At 42.6% G+C, this 22,500-nt stretch overlaps 1 protein-coding gene across 1 annotated transcript in view; it reads left to right on the top strand.

Annotated features, from left to right (window-relative positions):
- The window catches only part of clasp2 (cytoplasmic linker associated protein 2), a 250,807-nt gene that overhangs the window by 164,735 nt on the left and 63,572 nt on the right, over nucleotides 1-22,500 (top strand). Inside the window, 2 exon segments of the mRNA XM_080735691.1 lie at nucleotides 5,877-5,978; nucleotides 21,704-21,883. Coding sequence (XP_080591817.1) covers nucleotides 5,877-5,978; nucleotides 21,704-21,883 — 282 coding nt within the window.

Below are 22,500 nucleotides of genomic sequence, written 5' to 3'. Positions count from 1 at the left end.
TCTGTCAAGATGGGGAGAATAAAAGAGTGGAGAATATAATTATAATACCTTGTTAAAGTGACCATTTTGTTAAACTTTGCATTTGTAGTTATTTTTACTGTAATTTAACAACATAATAACCAGAACAGATAGACAAAGAGACATGCATGGATTTATATTTAAAAGTAACTTTTATTCCCCCCCCCCCCCCCCCCCCCCCCCCCCGGACCCAGGGTATGGCAGCTGCATACCCCTGACATACCCAATTGACGCCCCTGTTTCGATTATCGCGATAATATCGTAAACCGTGATTTATTCGTTGACAATAATGGTGATATGAATTGTTCACATGGTCCCATCCCTAGTGTAGGTTCATCCGCATGTGGCCCCATGCAGACGTGGGTCCAGACGTTGTGTTGTTAGTAACACAGACACTCTGCTCCTTTCTCCTACCTTCTCTCCTCTCCTCCACATCTTGTCTCTTTCCTCCTATCTTCGTTCTTTTCCCCTCTTTCTCTCTGTTTTCTTTTCCTCTCGCCCTTTCTTTTCCTCTCGCCCTCTCTCTCTCTCTCTCTCTCTCTCTCTCTCTCTCTCTCTCTCTCTCTCTCTCTCTCTCTGCCACTAAAGACGATGCTACTGATAAAACGGATGGTAAGGTCTTCCCGCCCCCTCCCCACACTTCTGTCTTTCTTTCTCTCTGTCCTTCTGTCTTTTCTTTTCCTTTCTTTCTTTGTGTCGCTTTTCGCCATCTCTCTCTGTTTTCCCAACAACCCACAGTAACATCACGTCAGAGCTGATTCATGTACTCCGTCTTACAGCAGTGTTGCTGTGTTTGGCAAGAGGAGACGACTGCGGCACGATGGAGTATAAATGATGCATTAACCCATTCAAAATGGGTACACATTATTGTGTATCATTATTGAATGCTTTAACTATTGACAAATGTGCCGCGCTGCGATCTTGTAGATCTGCTATTTTTGAAACATTTTGAAAATTAGAATTTTGACCCGATTCTATAAGTGTCTTTTGAATCCTTCTAAGGTTTTTTGAAAAACCTATGTCAGCAATCTGGCCAGCCATCGTCAAAGAAAAGGTTATTTTCACTAAACTGGAGCTCAGTTAGTCTGTTCTTGAGAGACTACTATGTCGGTTCTCAAACCTTTTCATGGTAAGGACATCCAAACTGATATTTATTTGGCCACGGACCACCATCTCAAAATATCTAGTTCCAGGGACCCCCCCCCCAGAAGCAAAATTTGAGTTACAAAGATTTGCACACATCTTCACAACTTTAAAAAAAATAGCAGATCTACAAGCTTGCAGTGTGGCACTGGGTGCCACGGTGTGATCTTGTATATCTGCTATTTTTCAATAGCTAAAGCATTCAATAATTCTAGGCCTAAATGGGTTCACAGATCATAGCGCCCCCTGCTGTCTGTCGGTCTTTGTATGACACATGTATCCCAACCTTTGTTCACATCACAACCTCATTCATTCATTCATTCATTCATTCATTCACTAATGTAATCGTTCAGCTCAGGTGTGGGTCACTCATCTCTAATATCACCAGTCATGAATAACAGTTAATCCGATGGAGGAAAGGGAGATGACACGCCAACCAAGCAGGTGGCAACGTAGTTATTTCCCCCCTTTTTTTTTTTGAGGGACATTATCCTTTTAGTGTTTTTGATTGGCAGCTAATTAGAAAGTGTGTGTGTGTGTGTGTGTGTGTGTGTGTGTGTGTGTGTGTGTGTGTGTGTGTGTGTGTGTGTGTGTGTGTGTGTGTGTGTGTGTGTGTGTGTGTGTGTGTGTGTGTGTGTGTGTGTGTGTGTGTGTGTGTTCGCGCACGCTAAGATTAGTGAGAGTAAGTGTTAATTTGGAACTTACAACCTGTTGTTCTTTGTCTGTAGGGACCAGATCAGACAATGGTAAGATTATGCTTAGAGGTGTGTATGTGTTTGGGGTGCTTCAATATGCATCTTACACCAATTATCACTTTTGTAATCAAAACATTGGTCAAGATATGAAATATAGCTGCAAGCTTATTATTGGGAGATCATGATGATGTGCGTGCAAATAAAATGTATATGTATTTATATACTGTATACACGTTTATTTATTTGCGTATATAAACTCAGCACAAAACGAAAGGAAACTTGACTTTGGTCCATTTGATCTCCCCTTTAATAATACCAAATTGTATTGTGTTTTATATCCAGTGTTGGGCAGTAACGAATTACTAATAATATATTACTGTAATATTATTACTTTTTCCAGTAACGAGTAGTGTAAGTTATTACTCTAAAAAAAATGGTAATATATAACGCTTTACTCCGCAAAAAAAAGCCTTGTTACTCCGTTACTAGCCATTTTAGCCGATTGCAGAAAAAGAACAGATCTACAAGATATCAACATACATCTACAGAGATGCGATGTAGCTTGTAGATCAGTCATTTGCGCAGCGCGCACAGTTATGACGTTGCTTATGTCATGAGACCAGTGCATGGACCAGTGTCAGCGCTGCGTTGCCTGTCACAGTCACAGAGAGAGCATACAACGTGCAATGCGCTTACATGGATGGGACGTTTACAATCTACAAGCACTCCTCTCGGCCGCGGAGGGGTCCGCCGCGGGGTCCGCCGCGGAGGGGTCTGCCGCGGGGGTCCGCCGCGGAGCTCAGCGGGACCACCGTGGACCACTGCGGACTGAGTTGCTGCGGTTAGCCAGTTAGCGTAGCCTCCACTGTCTGTCATGTCAGGGCCGGCGGCAGCCCACAATGGCTGAGGGTGCTATGCTTTAAGTGAAGGATACCCAACTCAAATCGGCCAGGTGAAAACAAAAGGCTAAATTTGCATACCAATGGGAGTGTGTGCCAAACCGGTTGTGGCCAGCCAATGCTGATCTACTGTATTATAATGTAAATTTCGGGAATTGGGTTAGGGTTAGGGCTAGGTGGGGGTGCTCCCTGGCCAAAATGAGGGTGCAAAGCAGGCCTCAGCACCCTCAGGGAGTTGAAAGCCTACTTTCCTTAGTGGGAACACCCAGAGCCACTGCACCTCACGTCTAAAATAGCCTACACTTTTTAGGCAGAAAAGAAAATATGTAGCCTATTATTTAAGGATAATATAGGCAGGGGTCTTCAACAGAGCTGAGAGTTTTAAATGTAATAAAAAATAAGCAATGTTTTGTTGGGTTATAGTCTTAATTATTAATTGATTCGCTTGTAGGCCTATACCAAAATCCATTAAAAAAAGTAAACTGTTACCAGGTCATATATTGATGTGTGATTAAAATGTGATTAATTGAGATTAATTAATTACAAAGCCTGCAATTATAATTTCTTTAATCGCATCCCAGAGACTCTTATTGTTCCAATACATTGGATTCAGTTCTAAAAGGAGCTGGCTAAACAGATTTTGCAGGGGGAAAAAAAGTAATATAACTTAATATATTACATATTACTCTTGATTCCAAGTAATAAGCAATATAATATTATTACTTTTTCCAAGGAGTAATAAGTAATAAGTAACGATTACTCTCCTAAGTAATATTGCCCAACACTGTTTATACCATTTTCATTGTTGATTCATCCATCACCTTTACAACGAGGTACAGCTTATAAGCATCGGGCATTTGAGGCATGAGCTACACAGCCTAATGTGTGGTTAGTGCCGACCAAAATGTTGCCAAAATGGCTTGCAATACTCTTCTGCTGGCATTTACTCTCGTTTTGGGCTTCCCTGACACTGAGCTTAACATTAACAAAGTGTAAAAATGGCCAATATGTGTTGTTTTTTCTTTACCTTATTACTGTGGGAGAGTGCAATTATTCAATGCTCCAAGCAACAAAGGTGAACACCACAAGAACAGTATTGCAGGCCTGCCAGGCCATTTTGACCATTTTTGGAGGGGCGCTACCCACATGTTTGTCTGTGTTGCTCATTCCACGAAAACCAGATCCTTACAAGCTGTACCTCGTTGTAAAGGCGACAAATCAACGATAACAATGATATCAAACACAATACCATTTGGCATAATTAAAGGGGGGATTAAATGGACCGAATGTTGGCAAATTTTGGGTCGGCACTACCCACATGTTTGGCTATGGTGCTCATTCCACGAATGCCCGATGATTACAAACTGTACCTTGTTGTGAAGGTGACGAATCAGCGATGAAAATGATATAAAACACAATACAAATTGGTATTATTAAAGGGGAGATAAAATGGACCAAAGTCAAGTTTCCTTTATTTTTTTTATATACATGTATTTATATATGTATATTTATACTGCATAAGTGCTTGCAAGTAGAAGTCAGTGCAACTGCACGTAGCCAACAACATGTTGGCTCATCAGCATCAATCTGAAGCGCACAATCCATTGAAGCGCCCCCTAGTGTGCATGGTAGGTGCATCGGGGTGAGAGAGAGAGAGATGACTGGATAACATAGCGGAATATCGTCTCTCGTCGGGTGGAAACCTCATTATGTCCAAAAACATGTCAGGATTCAATTTAAAAAAAATAGCAAAGGTAGCATGTAGATCTGCTACTTTTGATGCTTTTGTGTGACGCCATAGTGAGATCAAGTAGGGCGTTGTGTGACGCCATAGTGAGATCAAGTAGGGCGTTGATTTAGGAGAAAAACACAAAAGGTTACATTGTGGGGATACAAGGTTTCTGCCCGACAGCAACGATAATGCAACTTAACAGTTAAAGTACTGTAGTTGTTCATCCTCCAAAATGTCCTTTTCTATTGATTACTCACCCCATGGATGTTCTTTTGTTTTGGTCGCATTCCTAAGCCAATAATTTGACTGGTTCCGGTAGGAGACACAAAGAGTCTCCTGTTTCTCCTATCGGATACATTAGGAGGAACTTTATTATTATCATCATTAGGGCTGTTATGATTATTACATAATTGTCTAATCGCAATTATTTGACATAATCACAATTATTTTTCATAATCGTTTCCATGTTGAGAAATGTTCATATATATTTTTTTAAAGTAAAAAATAGTGGACATGGCAGACCTACAAGCTCACAACGCGTCGCATTCAAGGTCAAGGTCAAGGTAAACTTTATTGTCCACAAGGGAAATCTTTCTTGGGCTTTCACCCCTACTGCAGCCACACATAAAACATCAATGACAATACTAGAAATACATACAGTAGTACAGAGGGGGGACACAACAATACACAAGTGCACAGAAAGTAGTTGTCAATATCACAATTCTATTTCAAAGCCTCGTTCAACATTTTAGTTGACACAGGGACAAAGGATTTTTTAAACCTGATATAGTGCCATATACTGTAGGTTCACTGTACCTTCTGCCAGAGGGCAGAAGTACAAATTCTCCATGTAAATTGCATTGCGACGCGTTATGCGCTTTTAGATCGGCTATTTCCACTATCAATGTTCTTTTTAAAGTATAAAGTTGTCAAACATGACAGTAATTTCTTTGTATATTTAGGTTGTGTCATATATGCCATGTGCAACTTCAAAGCCCAAACAGAAATGTAATTGTTAACGACAAAAAACACAATTAAATCGTTAATCGCAATTATTTGAGTGACAATCGTCATGTAAAATGTCATAATCTTGACGGCCCTGATCATCATAATTATTGGCTCAGGAATGCAACAAAAACAAAACAATATCCATGAATTCAAGTCTCTGGGGAGTGAGTAATCGATAGAAAAGAGTCATTTTGGGGGTGAACTACTCCTTTAACGGTGGCTTCCAGCAGATAGTTGTGGCTTCCTATAAAAGTGGGCTTCATTCTGTTCATTCTGTTGGCAGTGCGTAGCGGCTGCACTAGGGGACGTAGTAGGGAAGGTAGTGTGTGTATGTGTGTGTTTTCCATGTGTATGTGTATGTGACGGCCTCCCTCTGTGCAGGCCGCATGCGCACCAAACAGACGCTGAGCACCGTCACCCCCAGCAGCAGCCAGGTGGACTCCAGGGGGCGCTCTCGCACCAAGATGGTCTCCCAGTCCCAACGTAAGTACCACGCGCACACGCACGCACCTGCAATTTACACCAGTCTGTTTGTTTACACAAATAATGAGTGTCTTTTTGTGATTCACATTGTGGTCAAATAGACAGTGTTGGGCAAGTTACTCAGGGTTCCTACGGTCATGAAATTCCTGGAAATATTTTGAAATCACAAAACTTGTTTCCATTCCTGGGAAAAGGTTTGGATTTAATCAAAAGTTGGATTTGGATGTACATTTCATGTAGGCTTAACGTGTGAAAAATGCAACAAGGTAAAATGCAGCGCTGAGCTGCGTGAGTGGACTAGTGCGGCCTGATGTGTACAGGAAGTCACGTGCCCGAAAATAGTAGAGCTACTACAAGCTAACAACACGTTGCACTGTGACAAGTTTTTAGCTTGTAGATCTGTTATTTTTGTCGCGTGACACCTTCGCTCGATCTAGGGGCATTGACAGCACAGTGAGCACACTGGCTTTAACACATGGTGACTAACAGGACCAATTTTGAGATTGCAAAGTGCAATAACTCTCCCCCTGAAGGTCTCAGAAATTTCTCCTTCCATGACTTTTCCTAAATACTCAAGACATTTGTTCTCTGTTTTTCCCCCTTTTGAAACGTTTCCTAAGTATGAAATAATACCACTCTGACTGTTAGTTATCGGTCATAAAGACAGGTCTCACCCATTCCTCCCAGAAGCAAGAAGAGAATTTCACACTTTTTGCACTCCCCATTTGAGAGGTCAATTGAAATGCTAATTCACATTTGGAAGACAATAGAACCCCCGCTGGCAGCAGGGGAGGAGGTGTTGCTCTCCTGGGCCAAAAGGGAGAGAATTTACCTGTCAATTTGACTGATAAATGCAGTCCGAGTGGAAGTGATTTTTTTCCCCAGTCACCCGAGTGTTAAGAGCCTCATTATTGCACCGTACGACTGCTATTTCTCAGAGCGGCAACCCTAGGTGCGGCGTCAAGCGGCACCTGTGTGTGTGGCTGTGCGCCGACAACACAGCTACACAGCAGAGCTATGGTAAAAAGGTTTATAAGCCTGGGAATGGGGTAAAATACTTAGGGAAAGTTATGGAAAAGTTAGAAACGTGTGAGAACCACCATCTCCGTCAGCTTATCTGAAGTTTGATTTGATTGGATTTGTTTAATTGCTTAAAGATGCAGTGCAGTGATTGTTTTCCCCCCAAAACATGATGATCAGGTATTATGTTTATACTTGGAGGAAGATTTTTTTTCTCCAAAAAAATAAAAATAAGTATGCCTGATTGCCAGGTGGATGGTGACCCAGCTGAAGTTAGCCACACCCACAGTGTTGGGTGCATGGCAAAGGGGGAGGCACTGAGTTTATGACATCATTAACTCAGTGTTTTTCAGTTGGGCCTTTTGACGCACAGGCTCTCAGCTTTCAGGAAGTAACCAACAATACACAGGGAAGGCACATTTGCACATTATAACCCCAGCCCATGATCTATTAGAGTATATGTTAACTCCATAGACAAAACAGAAAAAGTACAAAACTATGGCACCACCTCTTTAAACAGACACTCGAGGGTTATAAGTCATAGACTTATTTTCACTGTGGTCTCCGTACACTAGGGCATTCACCAAATATTCGAATATCAAAGTCACTATTCAACGTTGTGCACCGAAGTCGAATATTCGCTAATTTTTTTATTTTATTTATATATATATATATTTTTTTTTTTTCTCTTTAAAAAATATATAGTTTATAAAGCTTGGCTAGATAGGAACTGGAAGTCATAAGAATGAGTTGTCAATGCCCCTGGTGGATGAATTTGTTAATGCTCTATACCAGGGGTTTTCAAACCTTTTTAGGCCGTGACCCCCAAAATAAACATATTTGAACTGGGGACCCCCACCCTGACAAGCACTTGGAATTGTAGGTATTACATTTAATGTGACTCGGCTCCGCAGATAAATATTGTGAAAATAGCAGATCTACGCTGTGAGGCGTTGTGAGCATGTAGATCGGCTATTTTCATAATGTTCGCCTCTTGCTTACTAAATATTTGACAGTTTGGCCAGTCCTGTCAAATATTCGACTATTCGAATACTTTGAGGTTGAATAAGTCGAAAATTAAAAATCACTATTTGTGAATGCCCTAACTGGCGGAAGTGCGGAACTGTGGAAGGCACTCTGCTGCCCCCTGCAGTGGGAAAGAGGGAGTCCTGTATCTGATTGGCCTACTGAGCATCCGTCCTTCAGAATTCCGGAAGCTTGCCAGTCCTCTTTTACCAACGGCCAGAGCCGGAGGAGGCATCTGCCTTTATATGTCTATGTTTCAGACTGAAACTTCTAAATAAAATTTCCCCCTTGGGATAATAAAGGTATCTATCTATCTATCTATCTAGAAAAAAACATTTCACCAGGACTTTAATTTGGGCATTGTATCAACACCCAGGTTACACTGTGTGTGTGTGTGTGTGTGTGTGTGTGTGTGTGTGTGTGTGTGTGTGTGTGTGTGTGTGTGAGTGTGAGTGTGTGAGTGAGTGAGTGAGTGAGTGAGAATCTGTTGCCTATTGTCATGGTGACAATAAGCTCCACAAATGTTTTTGTGCCTTCAGGTTCTGACGAATCCGATTGCACGCCAGGTATTTTGTGTTTGTCAGAGTACAGCCGTGTGTGTGTGTCTGTTTCTATGTGTACAACCGTTATCAAGAGTGGTCCACCTGCTATCGCTCTCATGCCAATCAATATGTTATTTATATGTGTGGGTGGATGGAGATGTGTGTATATGGAGGTGGGTGTGTGTGTGTTCCTCTGCATGTTTTGTCACTAAAGTCCAGTCCACACCAATGCAACCCCTTGCAACGAAACAGTTTTAGACATGGATATAAAAAGCTAGATACCTCATTCGCCGCTACAGTTCATTGGAGCGACCTGTAAAAAAAAAGGGGGGGGGGACTACTGGCCAATCACAGGCATAGGCGTAGTTTGATTTGCCCTGGGGGGGAGCTTGTGCAGCAACATGTCAACAACATGTGAACTTATCACACACCACGTTATTGTGCCAAATAAAACACAAGTACAATTATGTGCGGTATGAGCAGTATAGCAGTTTCATTTTACAAATTGTTTTCATTATTAAGTAAAATAGCTACTTTCTTTATTGGTATCACAGTTGCAGCCTACAAGAAATTTGGTACGAGAGATATTTGTTTAAGAATTGCCAATAAGAATAAACCATTTGATAATCTCCGCTATAATTTCTAAATGGCTACAAAACATTTTGTTTGATGCAGGGCAATAATTATTTTAATTTAGTTTTATTTTAAGGGAATATCATTGAATAATAATACTTAAAAATAGATTTTTTTTTTACATTTTAAACCCCTTTTTAATTAGGGCCCGAGCACACACAGTGTGTGAGGACCCTATTGTAATTGCAAAGATTATTATTCTTATTTTCCCGCAAGTAAATCGCGTTTTTGAGGCACCAAACGTACTCCAAAAGTTGCGCAACTTTGCAAGGACATCACAAGTGGCGAAAATTTACGTAATTAAAAATAATCAAAAGGAGGCGTGGCCTAATGGCTCAACAGCGCCCCCTACAAAACTTCGTGCCTCAAGCCCCACCATACGGTTTCACCTACACGTACGAAAATCGGTATGTCCGGACTCACAAAAAAGTCTCTTGGCGCCATGTCCGAAACCAAACAGGAAGTCAGCTATTTTGACTAATTAGTGGCGTTTTGGTGCATTTTTGGCCGTTTTCACGGGTCGCACTTTAACAAACTCCTCCTAGGGGGTTAATCGGATCAACTTCACATTCGCTCGGCATACTCAAGACACCTTAACGATGAAAAGTTGTGCGAATCGTGAGTTTTCGTAAAACGGCGTGCCCGTGGCAAAGCGTCAAACTTCCTTCACCAAACAGGAAGTGCCCTTTGCCAAACAGGAAGTGCCTCTATAAATCATGAACCGTTTGTCGTACAGACTCGTGGCTGGTGTCATATGACTTGATTAAGAGTCCTTAACGATATTTGGCACTTCCCTCGCCAAACAGGAAGTGCCTTTCCCCAAACAGGAAGTGCCTCTATAAATCATGAACCGTTTGTCGTACAGACTTGTGGTTGGCGTCAAATGACTTGATTGAGAGTCCTTAACCATAGTCTCGCGTGGCCAGACTGTTGCCTCCACGATTTGGTCAAATGCTCCCGGCATACAGTCTGGCGCACCGGGGAAGAAACGGCGAGTGCGAGATGAAGCGGAAGTGAAGCCCCCACGTCACTTCTGTGGTGGAATTCAGATCAATCAATAATCATGAGAAAATGAGGAGACAAGACAATTATATTAGGTGGTGGTGTGGTCAAGTTTATTTAACATGATATCATGGACAGAAGTACAATTAACACTCTGGACAGTGGTAAAAGAGTTCTGCTAAGAAGAATGGTCAAACACTAGAATTATACTGTGGCTTCAAGGCCTCTGGAACGAGCTGTACCATAACAAGATAGGCTTTACCAAAACAATAACTACTCAGTCCTAGGTAGACATCTAGACTCTTACAAGCTTTACAGTACAGTATCAATGATGTGTCATTAGGCTAGATATTAATATAATCAATGAACACTTTATCTACTCTATAACGTCACAAATAATCAATCATGATAAACTCTAATCTACTGCACTTCCGTTTCAGTCTCACATCACACATATTTATCATTATATAAATAAAAATCATATAAGCATGTTTAGCTTGCTGCTTAGCAGAAATGACATTTTAAATTATATTTTTTTGAACGTTAATGCCCGTTTTCGATACTCGCCGTTCGGGAGCTGCTGTTCCAGACTCTATATAGCATTCATAGATTGTGGAATAGTTGTCTGGCTACGCGAGACTACCTTAACCATAATTGGGGCCCCTTTCGCCAAACAGGAAGTGCCCCTCACCAAACAGGAAGTGCCTCTTTATCTCATGAACCGTTTGTCGTACAGAGGTGTGGTTGGCGTCAAATGACTTGATTAAGAGTCCTTAACCATAATTGGGGCCCATTTCGCCAAACAGGAAGTGCCCCTCACCAAACAGGAAGTGCCTCTATCTCTTGAACCGTTTGTCGTACAGACGTGTGGTTGGCGTCAAATTACTTGATTAAGAGTCCTTGACCATAATTGGGGCCCATTTCGCCAAACAGGAAGTGCCCCTCACCAAACAGGAAGTGCCTCTTTATCTCAAGAACCGTTTGTCGTACAGACGTGTGGTTGGCGTCAAATGACTTGATTAAGAGTCCTTTACCATAATTGGGACCCATTTCGCCAAACAGGAAGTGTCCCTCACCAAACAGGAAGTGCCTCTTTATCTCAAGAACCGTTTGTCGTACAGACGTGTGGTTGGCGTCAAATGACTTGATTAAGAGTCCTTTACCATAATTGGGGCCCATTTCGCCAAACAGGAAGTGCCCCTCACCAAACAGGAAGTGCCTCTTTATATCAAGAACCGTTTGTCGTACAGACGTTTGGGCAGCGTCATATGACTTCATTAAGAGTCCTTAACCATAATTGGCGCTTCCTTTGCCAAACAGGAAGTGCCTCTTTATCTCATGAACCGTTTGTCATACAGACGTGTGGGTGGTGTTATATGACTTGATTAAGAGTCCTTAAGCTTAATTGGTTTAACTAGCCCCGCCCCTTCTTCCGATTGGCTGCTGCCCCTTGTGATGTGGGTAGAGCTGCGAGGGCCCGGTCATCGCTGCTTGCAGCTTTAATTATAAGTTATTTTCTTAACATCATTAATTTTCAAGCCTAATATGTGTAATCTTTGAGTACAGTTCGGATATTGCAGGTATGTTCAGGTATATTCATAGCAATGCTGTCTTCAGAGAGAGAGAGGCCGATCACTTAACATTCCAATCAACCAACTCAATTGTCGCCAGCGGGTACAGTGCTGGGCCTACCAAACTTCCATGTCTGTCTGTGACGCACGCGGAAGCTTGCCCTGCCGCCCACGATACGCACGCCCCAAAGCCGGCGTCTACCTTTCTATGGCTCTGGTTTCAGACAGCGCTGCAGCGGTGTGGACTGACCAGTTGCAGACCGGTGGCATTTGGGGGATGATGTTTACAAAGTAGAGTTTGGTTGCATTGGTGTGAGACTGTGCCTTCTAGATGCTGTTTGAAGTCAATGTGATGTCACACAACAGCGCTGAGCTACTGTAGCTAATCTACTGCAGTGCTAAAACAATATATGAAAACCTCAAGTACACTACAACTTTAAAAAAAGACGATCTACAAGTGTATTATTATGTTTTTGCATCAAAGTATAAAATTGGGCAAGTGGTTTGAAGAGATTGATTTGCGTCCTATTTTAATTTGGGATATATTTTACGTTCTGCCATCCTGAGCAGGCTTTGCTTCCATCCGTGCCGGCCTTCCTTCCTTCCCATCATGCATCTCTCTCTCTCTCTCTCTCTCTCTCTCCTCCTGCTCCATTTATCCCGCCGCTGGCTCACTGTTGTTCTGTTTATTTTTAAGATGTTTTAAAATCAACGTTATATGCTTTCTTTGGTTCTGACGGGATCCTTTCCCTGCTTTAAATGGATGTCTTTGATCAAAGTTGGTGTTTTTTTTTTTTATAGCCTGGCGTGGCCTGACGTCATACTGCGTTCACTCACTCCTTCCCCAGTATAACGTCTGGCCTTCCGGGTATAGGCAGCGAGTATACTATTATTTTCTGATCGGGGCCAATCAGTGACTGCTGTCCGCTCAACAAACGTAGTCTTTCTGACAACAAGTGAAAAGCTTTCCCTGATTGGTCCAGGTGTAGACGGTGACGTAGATGCATGCTGCATAGGGATGCGAATCTCGACCACTGAGGCGATACGATACGCATCACGATACACTACCAGCGATACGATATAATTGCGATACATTGAAATCTTGCCGATACGATACATCACGATTCACCCCTGACCCCGATACGATGTGATATGTTTCACGATACTTTGCGATACACCCCTGGTCCTTACGATGCGATACGATTCACGATTCGGTGCGATTCAACACAATGCAAAGGATTTATATTAAAGCCCATGTAAATTCACCCCCCCCCCAAAAAAAAAATGTTTTACTAAAAATGCAGTACATTTAATTTCCAAACAATTTATTGTTTCACTGTAGTACTAGGCTCTGTCTAACAATCCAACTTATTGAACTCTGGGAGAACACTCCCTGGCTGGTAGAATTGTTTGATTAATACTATATCATTATTATATATCATTACATCCTCAACAGGTGGTCAGGGACCCCTAGGGTCCTCAGAGTTATGTGAGGCGGCCAAATATTAATAGTTTGTTGTTACAGTAACCAATTGAACCCTAGCAAGTAGCAACCCTATAGGGGAACATTAGCCAATACATTAACACTTATTGAGGGTTTAAGAGATAATAATTAATGAATGAATAACATAAATCCATCATATTAATAGAAAAGATAATGTGTGAACAAATAAACACAACATAGTAATGTATTAATGTCACTGATGATATAGTGCTGTCAAACAAGTCTCTGACAAGTTTTAATCTGCAACAGCCTACAGTGGGGGTCCCTGCTTGATCTCTCTCTTCTCAGTTAAGGATCCTTGACCTGTATTATTATTATATTGTATGAATATAATCTAGGATTTTGCCATTTCTAGTCAAAATGTTTTAAAACGTAGATATTTGAGTCACAACGCGACGCGTTGTGAGCTTGTAGGTCTGCTATTTAGGTGCGTGCGCGACACCGTCGAGCTGCCAAGTATAAATCAGGCTCCAGCCTGAGCCTCTCTTTGCAGAGGGAACAGCTGCAGCCTGCAGCTACAGTAACAAGTTGTGAAACAGTGTCAAATACTTTGTTTTAATCGCTAGTTGCACGCCCAGTATCGTTGTTGTAGTTCATACGTGTGTGTAGTTAAAGCGTGGAAGCTTCTGCTTTGTTTAAATCAATTCCGTCGCAGACTCGACAAGAAGAACAAACGGGTGTGGAATGTGGATCATAATATCACGCAGCGTGCTCCAGTCCAGTGACACAACAACGGATCACATCAGCGAACATTGGACAGGGATGTTATAAAGCTAAACGTGGTACTAATCTTGCATGTTTAACCAGTGGGCTCACGACTCACGAGTGCTGTCTGTCTGCATTCTGTCGGGTCGGGTGTTCACTGCGCTCAGCTGAGCAGCTCAGTGCTGCTGTAAAAGACGCATGTCTGTAGAGTCGCTACAAGTGCTTTTTGGGGGAGGGCTGATGGGGTATTCAATGCGCCTCGGAAACACAGGATAGAATGAAATACTATTATGCAAAAACCGATCCAACCGTGGAGTGTACCGATCCAGACACTCACGATACGATACAATCACGATTCCAGACGTCAATTGTACCGATCCACCCTGAATGAACCGATTCACTCGTGTCGTGCACGTTTGTATCGCGATTACGATCCGTATCGGTATATCTCCGCATCCCTAATGCTGCAGCATTTTCAAAACAACAATGGCTGTTCTCGCGATGCAACAAGTGTAACAGTTAACGCTCTAACGATAAAACAAGCAATAAGTGCAGTTATCTCAGAGTTGGAATCAATTACAACACTTAAAAAGGAACACAGGGGATGCGCTAGCGGAGTTCATCGGCCGAAAAGATGTGTTTGTTTGCCGTTCTTCCGACTGGCTGAGAGATGTTTTGCTACGCTGATTGGTTAGAGGAGTCTGTCTGTCAAGGCAAGTACTCCCGCCCACTTTTCAAGCTGCCAATAGGCCGAAGGCCAGACGTTATACTGGGGAAGGAATGAGTGAGTGAACGCAGTATGACGTCAGGCCCCGCCAGCCTAGCTTTTTTATAGTGGATGGAACGTCTCGGATCCCATCACGTCACGCTCTGTGTTCTAACCACCCACCCACCCGTTAACCCCTCCTCCCCCCACCCCACCCACCTCCATGCTGCTTTGTGGCACTCTAACTCCCATAATGCACCTGGTTTAACCTGCTGTTCCTCCTCCTCCTTCCACCTTCCCGGGCCTCCTCCTTCTGCTTGCCCCTCCTTCCTCCTCCTCCTCCTCCTTCCTCAACCAATCAGGATCTCAGTCCACTAACGTCGGTGGTAAGCTGATTAACAATACTTATTTTTTTACCCTAAAACACGCTTGTCCCCATTTCTAATTATCTTGTATTCATTTTACTGAGGATAAGAATAAGGTGAGGTTATTCATAGTTTAGCTGAGGTTACGGTTAGAGCTAAGGGTTAGGTTTAGTCATAGTTTTACCGAGGTTAAGGTTAGGTTTAGACCTAGTTTTACTGAGGTTAAAGGAGTAGTTCACCCCCAAAATGACTATTAGTCGAATTCCTAAGACAAAGATGTGATTATAGCAGGGCTCGAGACTAACGGCATCCCTACGTCCCAGGGACTTAAATATATGTGTTCGGGACGCAAATGAATCTCCCCTGGGGCGCATTCGGGACGTAGAGGATTTTTTTGAGCCAACGGCGCATATCAATGTCACTGCTCAAACCATGGTGTGCAAACTCGCAGCATGAGACTCACAGAAAATGAATAGGCTATGATGTAAACAGAATGTTTAAGAAGTTACCACAGGCAGTGCTGATCATCCTTTTCAGGTACTTAGTTGCTAAAATGCTGCGCAATTTGAAGAGATTAACTAGCAGAATGAGGCAGAGAACAGACTGTCTGGGTTACAACTAGTGGAAAATAGCCGATCTACAAGCTGTGGCTGAGAGATAAATCTTAGCATCCCCGCCCCCTGCTTCGCCTCATAAAGAGTAACGTTATATGATTTGGATTGTGATTATTAATGAAAATGTAAAACGGAACACTGTCAATGCACCAAGCACAGACACATAGCCTACGTTTAGTGAGCAGCACGAGCAGTTGTTTGGATATTGAAGTAGGACACATTGTAATTAAATCAACGGTTTGTTTAACTTTTGTCATCTCTATAAACCTATAGCCTATATTCCCAATTACAAGACGTTATGTGAATATGTTCGTCTAATCGTCTAATCAACTTCATCACAACCAGCCGTGAGCCGTGCAAGCTGGCATTCATTTTACAAAGTTCCCGTGCCGTGTGGCAGCTTATTTTCTCCAGTCCAGTAGTGTCTCTAAAACTCTCAAAAACAACCGGTCCACTCATAATAAATAACTCCATTTCGGCAGCAGTTCATCTGAATCGCTTGCTGTGAAGCACAGAGCAGACTGCACGCGTCTGCACTCTCCACTCGATGAAGCGTGGATGGCACTGGTTATACTTCTTTCAGTACGACGGTGTTGTGCGGTGCGGTGAGCATATAGACGATCTAAATAATTATTTTTTTGGGACGGATTACATTCATTTGGGGACGGTTCAATTTGTATTTTGGGACGGTCCCGGGACGTAGGTGAAAAAAGTTAGTCTGGAGCCCTGGATTATAGTAAATTTGCCCCCATTGATTCTGGATTCTAGTTTTACTGAGGTTATCGTTAGGCATAGTTTTACTGAGGTTAAGCTTAGGTTTAAGCCTAGTTTTACTGAGGTTAGGGTTAGGCATAGTTTTACTGAGGTTAAGCTTAGGTTTAAGCCTAGTTTTACTGAGGTTAAGCTTAGGAATAAGGTTCATAACCTGGAGCCAGCATTCTTGTATTCCACACAATGTCCTCCCTCACCTGCACCCCCTCACTTTTAAGGTTCCTTCCTCCTCCCACTCTGGCTTAGGCATGCTGGGATTTGTAGGCACAGAATGTTTATACGTGGCTGCATAGCTATAAACACTAGCCTGGCTCCAGCCAATAGACCCGCCCACTCTCTGAGTGAACTGCATCTCTTGGTCTGGATGTGTCATATGACGCGTCTCTTGATACGGTATCTTGGCCTACCGACCAATGAAATCAATGCAATACGGAGGAGGGGTGCGTCTAACTTTTGAAAATCAACAAACAGTGGAGGGAGGGGTGGCTCACCAGCGTTCTTAACTCATTCTGGGCGATCCCCGTAGAAACCGTAGATTTCCCGCTGTACCGCGGTGCCATGCCCGTCGAACCCAGAAGTTTAATTAGCTTTAATCATTATGAAAGGATTAAAAGTATTATTGCAGATTTTCGCTGATTCTGGCTCTTTAGGCCCGCCCCCCTAACTGTATCCGGTCATTTCCGGTCTGGACCGGATCTAGCTTTCCGTATCCGGTCTGAGCCTGGGCCATAGTCCCGCCTCCGTTGGTTTACAGTGTAACAGAAGAGAAAGCTACTCGGCGATGGAACACTCGTTTTTCAATCGGATTTTCGCGTTTGGAAACTTTGATCCAGTCTCTACACGCCTGGATTATGATCCCCGCACATATCGTGTGTTTTGTGCGCGAACGTGTCCACTTGTTACCATAGCGCACAGTTGGCTTTTTTCAATGTTTTTTCATGTAAACACTGGCGGATAAGCAGGGATACAGCGTGGCAACGGATATGTCTATTTCAATGGTTTTTTTTTTATTCGAAAGCTTGTCACCGAGTCTACAGTCTACTAGATGAGTCGCGCACAGATTGTGCACGATGCGCGCGCGTGCCCACGTTAAAAGGTAAGGACAATTTGGCAGCTGTTTACTACAGCTATGTTTAAAATGGCAGCAAAATTGTTAATTGCTTCCTTTGATCTTCAGAAGAGCTGCAACTACAAGCTCGTTAGTGATTCTAATCAATGAAACATCAAAGACAATGACCTGTTTGGTGCATGTCATAGAGGGGAGGGGGAGGAGGGAATGTTTTGTGTGCAAAAGTCAAACACAACCCCTCCCACCAGATCTCTTGTGATTGGGAATTTCAAATTTCAAATCCCCTCCCCTTTTCAATCAAATAGAATGGGGACAAGTTCAGACTCAAGCCCCAGCGTAGAGTCTGAAATCAGGCTATATAAACACCACTGCTTTTTTTTTTTTTTTTTTTCATTTAATTCATCGTGAAATCGTCCTCCGTCATGCACTGGGATCAATTCACCTTTTATTTGCCGAGCTGCATACCCGGTACCACTTAAACCCTCTATTGGTAAAACGTACTTATAATATACATACTTGATACAGTCTTTTTTTCTTCACTCTCAACCAAATGTTCCGCCCCAGGATAATGGATGTTGGGGATATTTCGATTAGCGTGATAATAATTTGGTCACAGTAATGGTGATATGAAATGTTCATATGGTCCCATCCCAAGGGCTGAGGGATAAGGGGCTTTTCGTTGACAGGAGGAGGAGGGTGCATGGCAGGAATGCACGGAATCATAATTGTTATGGCGATCATATCTGGGTACCATTATAGGCCGATAGAAGCATGGAAATAGTTACCTCATATAGATGTTTAGAACGCATTTGGAAAAGTTTCAATTTCAGTGTTTTTTTTGGGGGGGGGAATTCTTACCTCATGTCTCTTCAAAATGTGTCTATCGAGTGTTGCTGTAAAGGTGTGTGTGTGTGTGTGTGTGTGTGTGTGTTCAGCACTGTGTATGTATGGAGTACGCAGACCATGTCCCTCCCCACTCCTTTCACATACTTTAAAGGTAGGGTGAGTGGTATCTATTCTTTGGTTAAAAACGAAACGTTTCTATTCAGAGCACTAATATTCTGATGGTAATCAGTGCACTGAACTGTTTGTTCAATAATGGGAGTCTCTTTAGATTTTCCAGTAGTGGTGTGCCGATACAATTTTTTCCAATTTGAAACGATATTCAATATTTTTGGGTCAATATCGCCGATATATATATATAGCCAAAAAATACTTTAAAATTAAAATATTAGTTTAAAAACATCACATAGGATCGATATGCATTCCAACCTATTGATTTTCGGCTGTATATTATTTTTAATATAAAATATTTTATGAAATAAAAGTTAATTCAAACACAGCAGAAGTCTATTTCTATTGCGCCATCTGCGGGTGCTGAGAAATGCACTCTCTTGCATGATCAAATTAATGATTCATACTTATTTTATTCAATAGCCTAATTTTAATAAAGCTGTATGGTTTATATGGTATCAATACTTTCTTAAAAGAATCTATACAATATTATTTTCAGGTTACCGATCAATATATCGATATAAATATCGATACGGACATCACTATTTTACAGCCAATCGGGAGAGAGAGTACCCATTTATCAGCTACGAATGTATAGTGTTCCAGTTAAGATTTTGTCTGCTTATTTCTGTGTGTGATCACTTTCTACTTCCTGTGTGAGTTCTCTCCTCTGATTGGTTCAAATTGTTATCCCAGCCCCAACATGCATTTGCTGTTCACTAAAGAGCTGGAGAGACGGGGAGACTCCCTGTTACTGAACAAACAATGATTACCGTCACGATATAGAGCTATTTAACAGTTATTATATTAACAAAAGAATATCACTTGCCCTGCATTTAACCTGCAGCCTTGTGGAGCAGCGATAGTGTTTTCACATGCTTTGTGTCATTATAAAGCTACAGTAGATCCAGGCTTTGCATTTGGAGACAGAAGGTCTTGGTGGGTGGACTACAACGCCTTGATAAAAATAAAAATAACTCAGCCCCCAAGAATCCTCTCTCCAGCTGTGTTAAACTTTGTTCATGTTTGCTGTGGTGTTGTTTTTGTTTTGAATGCGTTTCCACCATTGACCATAGTGTGTTGAAGACGGTACTTAACTCGCATACTTCCACAGCAAAATCCTGAGTTGAATGCTTTTGTTTTAATCACTTGTGAAGGACCCCCAAAATGATATGTATTTGGCCAACTGACCCCATCTCAAAATATTTAGCTCCAGGGACCACCCAGAAGCAAAATTTGAGTTACAGACTTACAGACACGTTAAAAATACATATATTCAAAGATTTGCACACATTTTCACGACTTTTTCAAAAATAGCAGATCTACAAGCTTGCAGCGCAGCACTCGGTGCCGCGCTGTGAGCTTGTAGATCTGCTATTTTTCACTGGTTAAAGCATTCAATAGTTCTAGGCCTAAATGGGTTAAGTCTAGAGCAGTGGTTCTCAAAGTCAGGTCCTTTTTCACTGGGGTTGAACCGGTCCGGTTCCCCTCTAATTTCGAACCAGTTTAGGGCATTTCCACTGAAAATAAATTGCTTCAGAACCCCTAAAAGTTTATTCAGAACGGAACCAAACAAATATGTGGTTTTTTGTGTGTTATTTTGCCCTGAACTGGGAACCGAAGTGGGCGTGTCACTATGCCCCACGGTCATGAAATTCAGTACTGGAAAAGTTTTGGAATTGATCAAGGGTCCTGGAAGGTCCTGGAAAAATATTGATTTTGTTAATACCTCTGAAATGACATATTAACACTTTCCAAGCCACGGGGAGCCCCTTAATATTAAAACCGTACTATATCGGACTTCCTAGGGGGGGGGTCTCAGCCGCTCGTCTTTTCCCGTACTTTCCCGTATTTACCGAAATAAATGATTTTCATCCGAAAATCGGCGATCGTCTAACCTTCCCTAGTCACCACTCGTGCATCGATAGCTCATGGCTGGTCTGACATGAAGCAGAAGTGATGTCATGGCCCTTTCCTTCTCCAAGGCACCTTCCCCCATTCGGTTACTGTCTGTACACGAGTGCTTCTACTGCAGCCGTGCTGGGGGCTATGCTAGCGAAACTTTTCAGTTCTACTCTTGAGTCACACGTGGATTATTTGAGGGGACATTTACGTGAACGGATCGCGCACGCGAAACGCACGGGGACATGATGCGTCAGCCGAATCTCCCACTCTAAGCCAATGCAGATTGAGTTTTTCACTGGGAACTGGGGTGAGTATACAACAGGGGATCGCGGTATGGTAATGGGGGATGAAGACCACGTGATATAGCGCTGGATGTCTGGTAAAATGAATGCGGTTCAGATCATAATATAATAGAAATTTCACGGCTAATCTACCAAGAACCATTCTATTTCGGACGGCAAAGAGTTAAACATTGGCCAAATTGTCTCATATTAGAGGCAGAAATTGTGAAAATAGCAGATCTACATGCTCACAACGCCTCACAAAGCAAGGCGTTGTGAGCATGTAGATCGGCTATTTTCACAATAAAACCGTGTTATACAACATTTCTCTACTCTTAGTGCTCGTCAGGGTGCCGGGGTCCCTGGTTGAAATATGATTATTTGCGCATAGGAGTAAGCGACTCGTTGTTGAGCTGAATTATTGTTATATAGTCCTGGAAATCGGGTTAAATATTCTGGAAAAGTCTTGGAAAAGTTTTGGAAATTAATTGATTAAGATGTGTGGGAACCCTGTACAGGTTGGAAGATGCAGATGTGATATATAAACAAAAGCAAGCAAAAAAGAAAAGGAAAATCTTCATTGTCGATTGAATTTCCCCCGTGAAATGGACAGTTCTGACCGATCATAATGTAACACATTGCCGAACCCGGGGCAATTGGGGACACCTACTCGTCAGGCAGGTGCCTGAAACTGGAGCTTAAAACTGGTGGAAACGCTGGCCAGTTCATGGCCAGTTCTGTGAAAGTTAATCATCTGGGACCCCCCAAAATAATTTGGCGACCCCTCCTGGGGGTCCCGACCCACATGTTGCGAACCACTGTTCTAAATTGACCCTTAAAAGTCTAACTATTCTATTTGTATGCTGTCAGAGTTATGCATGCAGGGCTCGTTGAAATGTAAACCTTTGAGAACCACTGGTGTAAGCAGTTAATAATGTGCACAGAGTAAGACTCTGATTGGTTCTTTCCCTCTGCTCTCCATTGGTCCGTCGTGCAGCGGGCAGCAGGAGCGGCTCGCCCGGCCGCCTGCTGACCAGCACGGCTCTCAGCACCCTGCAGGCCCCGGGGACCCCCCGGGGGGTCCTGTCCGGAGCCGGGGGGTCCACGCACCGCCGCAGCCGCATCCCCCGCAGCCAGGGCTGCTCCCGAGACTCCTCCCCCACGCGGCTGTCTGTCGGTGAGAGCGCACGCACACACACACACACACACACACACACACACACACACACACAGACACGACACATGAGCGTATAGGGCTGTCACAATTATTACATGATCGTCTAATCGCGATTATTTGACATAATCACGATTATTTTTATACTCGTCATAGTCGTTTCCATGTTGAAAAATTTTCATATATTTAAAAAAAAGTCAAATAGTGGAAATAGCTGATCTACAAGCTCACAACGCGTTGCATCGTGCCGCGTTGTGAGCTTGTAGATCGGCTATTTCCACTATCAATGTTCTTTTTTAAGTATAAAGTTGTAAAATATGTCAGTCATTTCTATATTTAGGTTATGTGTCATATCTGCCATGTGCAACTTCAAAGCCTAAAAGCCAAAAGAGAGATGTAATTGTCAATGACAAAAACTCAATTAAATCGTTAATCGCAGTAATTTGAGCGACATGTATGTATGTAAAATGTCATAATCGTGACAGCCCTACGAGCGTATGTACACACGCACATGCACAAACGCAAGCAAACACGCAAGTTCGGAATCCTAACAGTGAAGCCTTACTTTAACACTCACTCTGGTGTCGTTGCAACTTTTAACAGGCTTCACCTTTGCATGA

This window comes from Nannobrachium achirus (genome assembly GCF_963921795.1).
Source record: "Nannobrachium achirus genome assembly, chromosome: 10".
Taxonomy (NCBI): Eukaryota; Metazoa; Chordata; class Actinopteri; order Myctophiformes; family Myctophidae; genus Nannobrachium; species Nannobrachium achirus.
The sequence above is the reverse complement of the archived record's forward strand: the minus strand, read 5'-3'. Positions and strand labels throughout refer to the sequence as shown.